At 34.5% G+C, this 5,240-nt stretch overlaps 1 protein-coding gene across 1 annotated transcript in view; it reads right to left on the bottom strand.

Annotated features, from left to right (window-relative positions):
- Positions 1 to 274: 274 nt before the first annotated feature.
- LOC112516776 (phospholipase D zeta 1-like) overlaps positions 275 to 5,240 on the bottom strand; it is a 10,843-nt gene continuing 5,877 nt past the window's right edge. Inside the window, exons 9-20 of the mRNA XM_025124010.1 lie at positions 4,708 to 4,847; positions 4,451 to 4,600; positions 4,143 to 4,299; positions 3,591 to 4,058; positions 3,223 to 3,333; positions 2,413 to 2,559; positions 2,146 to 2,343; positions 1,858 to 1,959; positions 1,494 to 1,625; positions 1,347 to 1,412; positions 1,213 to 1,274; positions 275 to 686 (exon numbers count right to left, since the gene is read on the bottom strand). Coding sequence (XP_024979778.1) covers positions 461 to 686; positions 1,213 to 1,274; positions 1,347 to 1,412; positions 1,494 to 1,625; positions 1,858 to 1,959; positions 2,146 to 2,343; positions 2,413 to 2,559; positions 3,223 to 3,333; positions 3,591 to 4,058; positions 4,143 to 4,299; positions 4,451 to 4,600; positions 4,708 to 4,847 — 1,959 coding nt within the window. The 3' untranslated portion in view covers positions 275 to 460. The remainder of the gene's footprint in view (positions 687 to 1,212; positions 1,275 to 1,346; positions 1,413 to 1,493; positions 1,626 to 1,857; positions 1,960 to 2,145; positions 2,344 to 2,412; positions 2,560 to 3,222; positions 3,334 to 3,590; positions 4,059 to 4,142; positions 4,300 to 4,450; positions 4,601 to 4,707; positions 4,848 to 5,240) is intronic.

The following is a 5,240-nucleotide window of genomic DNA, read 5'->3' on the forward strand; positions in this document are numbered from 1 at the left end:
TCTCAAAATCCAATAATAGGTATAAACCAATCAAAAAATAAGTTTTAGGCAAGAATAGAAGCCCCATATGATGCATTTGAGCCTTCACAACCAATTGTCTGACCAAAAAGATTATTAAAAACACGAATGTCAGTCATTCAGAAAGCTACCAATAAATTATGAGCTTGTTTTTGCCACATTTGGTTCCAACATACCCAGCAAATGTATATTGGAGATCAAAATGAAGAACATTTTCATCAAATATGCTTTTATTCTCAAGTAGTGTCAAACCAATGATCCACATTGAACAATTTACAGTTATTTCTACCCAACATCAATGATCTACACCAACCATCCTTATCTCCCCCAAATTTACAAGAAAAATAGACTGAAAACAAATAAAAATTACTATTTGAAAATAATGGATATTTTGGAAAAAGAAGATGATAAAATTCATGTACATTTCTCCCTAGTTGAATGGCTAGTAAAAGACCTGAGGAGATGCATAGAACTCACTCTCACTAAACATTGGTCTTAAATCTTCTTGACACATGAACTGTAACGGAAACGAAACAAGAAAACCTCTTACTTGCTTTAATATTTCCATCGATGTCAAAGATTCAAGTTTCTCAGGAGCTACACCTAAATCGATCGTGGTATGACCAAGTTTTTCTTTCCAGAAGTTCATGCTTTGTCGGAATGCATATCTGCATTATATAGAAATAGATAACGAACCGTAAGAATCTAGTTTCTAGGAAATAAAATGTCACAAAGACACTATAAAAATCAGTTTTTTAGGACGCCAAATATCCTAATAGTCTGCTTTATAGGACTGCAAGTGTATATAGAACTAAACAATTGTTTGTGTGTGTGTGTGTTACCATAGGATGTTAGGACATATTTAAGCATACTTGAAAATAAAGTTTCCTATTAGCTTTTTTACAGAACACTTTTTGAGAAGTGTCCTACGAACACATCTTTTTATAAAAAACTAGTTTTGTTAACACCCTTTTCAAATAATGTCATATTAAAAGACTAATAAGATGTTTTATTTCAAAAGTGACCTATAAACTTGTTAGTACACCCAAAGGCGTCCTATAGATGTTTTATAATTTACATATAACACACAATTGTTTGCCGGTATAAATTGAAGTCCTATAAAGCAGTCTATTAGGACATATTTGATGTCCTATAAACCTGATTTTGTTGAAGTGAGAAAGATTATTTTTCTACCTTGAGTGTATCGAATCATTTGGGATGCAAGAAAACACATCCTGGTAAATTTGGGAGTTTGCCTGTGAACAACATTATCGATATCAGTTGGAGGTTCAAGTACAAATCGAAGAAAAGGGTTGTGTTTTTATTACCCTTGCAGTTGCGGACCACAAATCTTTGTATGTCTTGTCTGCTATCGGGTCTCTAATCTCCCTTATCTAAAACAGAAAGAAGAGAGTTGAGAAGAAAAAAGACAGATGTGGATAATACTTCTTTTTAAGTCTAAAATGGTAACCAACCTCATCACCATGAAGACCAAGATGTTCAGACCACAGAGAAAGCCGAAGGCTATTAGCGAATTTCCCAGCATTCCAAGGCTCTCCATTCATTGTTGATTCAGTAAATTCTCTATCTTTAATGAGAATCCCAATCTAATGCAGCAACTTTTGTTAGCAAGAGTACTTTTTATCCTTTAACCAAACCAAATGAAGCTAGTAATTTCCTTTTTTAACCCTTGGCAATCATTACTCGAATTTTTATTTTTATTTTTTTGTCCTTAATTGAACATATTTTAACTATATCTCGAGTCATACATCGTGGTTGATGGAAGGAGTATAAAATCCAAATATATAAGAGAAGGCATGGAGGAAAGAATATTTGTACCTCAGAATCCCTGTGTCCAAGCAAACTCCTATCATTTATGTTGGATGATCCAATTAAGGTGATACGGTCATCAACTATCATCACTTTACTGTGCACATACACCTGCATTAAAATTGAAAAAAGAAGTAGTCATTTTTTGGGTAACCATGGTTGTCCGCAACTAATCCCAGGGGGCTCTAAAGATAACAGCTAGGAAAATCCCCAGTGGCTTGGTCTTTATTTGACAGTTGAGTTGACCCTCAAGATAGTAGTGCTGAACATCATAAAAACAACGAACAATGTCAATACCTGACTTGTAACAATTGGACCATCATCACCAAGTCTGCCATATGTCCTGAGACCATAGAATGATATATATTCATCTGTTTTAGGACCAAGAAGTGAGTTGAGGTTGTGTAGTATCGAATTCTGTCCTCTGCAAATGGTTCGATACTGCCAATGCATTATAGCTCTCACAGTTGCAGCCCCACCATCATCCAGACCCCCCTGTTTGTTTGTTTGTTACGCTTTTAGTCCAAAGTTCAAAACAAGATCACATTAAAAGCAGGGTATTACCTGGAATCCTGGTAAAAGTGGTATAACAACGATAACTCTAAAGCACTTTTCCTCTTTATGTGCACGTAAGATACGTCTGTATAAAGCTTCCAAGACGCGATTCTGTATGACATCATCATCTGATAGGCCTGAAATGAAAAACTGATTCTGGAAGAAAAAGAAAAAAAAACAAACATCATAAATTTTAAATTTACAGATATGGATCATAATATTAATATTGTCTTTGTACAATTATTCGAAGGAAGGAAAATAAAAAAGAAACAGAATTGCGAGTGAAAGGAAGCTGCGGTTACTGAGTGAACCCCTTACTCAAAATTGGTTTTTAATGGAGATAACATGAGAAGACAAGAAGTCATCTTCAAGTGCAGTCATACAGAGATGACTTAATTAATGCACAAATAACAATCAATATAGAACTCATAGCTTAGAAAGAAAATATTCAAAGTAAACAAGTTATGCTCATCACATCCACTAATATTTATTTTCTCATGATTTTGAAAAGATTTTAGGAATTCCATAACAATTTGTGCTACACAGCTGAATGGTTAATTCACGATTTCAAATAGATATCTCATAGAAATGAAATGTTGAAGGGTAAAGGGGGTTATTAGGAGGAGCGAAGGCCATGTATTTTTGGGAAATTTAAAACTTGAGGTATCATGGGGTTTCAACCAGTAGGATTCTGGTGTGAAATCTCTTGCTGTATTTGAGCTGGCATTTTCTAGGATGCTAACTTCATCAGCTTTACTGAAACTACATCAAAATGGCACCAGCAATCATGTTTCACAAATTGTTATTTCCATGAATTACCTCAATGTAAACGAACTTTTCTGCTTTCTCAATTAGAGAACAATAAGCTTTATGAATGCTGTCTTCAGTTTGACTTGTTCCCCCAGACCAATGGCATACACTTCTGATAACCTACAAATCATACATCAAAAACATGAACACAAGTAAAAGTTATGCAACGTAACACTTTGCTAAAGGGTTATTTTGTAATTTCTAAAAACCATGATTTGTACATTGCAGGCCTAAGGATTATGGCACAGTTAACAGGGTTGTTTCTATGAATTTATTTATCTACTACTGAAGGGTTTTTTAGGAAAATAACATATTTGTTTTTAAAACATGACCTTCTGACAGATTTAAGAACACTACCTAACAGAAGAATGTCTAACCTGACAAGAGCACGACGTACGGGGACTGACTTGTGAAATATCACCACTAGAAACTTCTTGCTTTTCACACCCCTCATCTGATATTTCAGATCCAAAGCTAGTTGACCCCGTGCTATTTTCATGCTGACGATCCATGGAATCAAAATCATCTGCTGAATCTACTGTTTGCACAGCATGGTTTAAATGTTCATCATGTGATAGATCAAGTTGGTTTCTCTGGTCGAGCCCGTTCAACGTGTTATTGGCATTTGAAGAATCTATCACATCAGCTTCTTGAGGCAAAAGAAAATGTATATCTTGTGATGGTGACTCATAGGAAGACGAACCCTGCATAATGTCTATTTGGTTTCCATCGGTAGGCTTACTCTCAATGTCTAATTTTTGACTTCTCCCCATGTAGTGCGGGAGAACCATGTGTTGCTGTGGCATTAGTAGTGGAATTGTTTGTTCGTTTGGGGCTTTGTTTCTCTGGATAAAATGGTAGCTGTATTAGAGAAAAAAAATTATCTTTAAAATACCAAAAATTTATATAAAAATGAATATAAGTTGAACCTTGGCATGGTTCCAACGTTGGACAAAATGTCTTGCTACATCACGACATGGAGGTCCCCAAAGAGCACAGTGAACATCATGCCATGGCATGCGAGGATATTTTCTGCGGTCTAATTCATCTGTCATGGTGTCCACCCAAGAATTTGGTTCAGATTCCCTGAACAAGTAAAAGCAGTTTCTCATTAATTTTTGGATAAATTGTAATAGTTTCTTTTATCTATTTTGAAGCCATAAAATCCTAATATTTCCTCTTGCCTTCATTCGCTAATCATAAAAACATTCGATAACAGAAAGAAAACATGATTAACCTGGGGTTGTAATAGTCCTTTCCAGGCCATATAAAAGGAGGGCAATCACTGACTTTGTGTTCAATTGTGTCGTAACGACCAAAGCATAGATCTAATCCCCCAAGAAAGCAGATCTGGTGATCAACAACTACGATTTTTTCATGATGTGACCTGCATGTTGAGAAGTTAAAAAGCAAAACAAGATAAAAGATTCTATGTACAATTGTGTTTAATATCACTGATAAGGATAAGAAATATGAAGTTGGCTAAATGCATACCACAAGTAAATGCCAGCCGCAAAGTGGTCAGGATAGCGCAACACTTTCACGTTCTCATGAATGTTAAGAAGCCTTTTCTGGCTGTATAAACTATTGATTTTTAAAGCAATTGCAACCTCCTTGTACATAAGAATGTATATCTGCAAGAAAGTTGTTTTAAATATTAAAACAAAGTTGTTTTAAATATTAAAACAGTTCCAATCACGTATCATGGTTTCACATTGTAAATAGGATTTAGACTCTCGTCCACTAATGATTTCAAGAATGACTATCTATATCTATACTATATTATAAAGCATTTGACAAAAACTCTTAAAAACCACTTTTTATGCTTAAAGTACTGTTTATTAATGCATGTTACTTAAAACTCAAGATTACAAATAGATTGTGCGTAAGTATAACTTATTACAGCTCCATATCTGAATTCGTGTAACTCACTGCAGATCTGAATTCGTGTAACTAACTGCAGTTAAACATAATCAGATACAGGATAAACATCTCATTTTAAATATAAAAAATATAAAATATAATTA

The sequence above is a fragment of the Cynara cardunculus genome, assembly GCF_001531365.2.
Source record: "Cynara cardunculus var. scolymus isolate 2C chromosome LG 8, CcrdV1, whole genome shotgun sequence".
NCBI classification, from domain to species: Eukaryota; Viridiplantae; Streptophyta; class Magnoliopsida; order Asterales; family Asteraceae; genus Cynara; species Cynara cardunculus.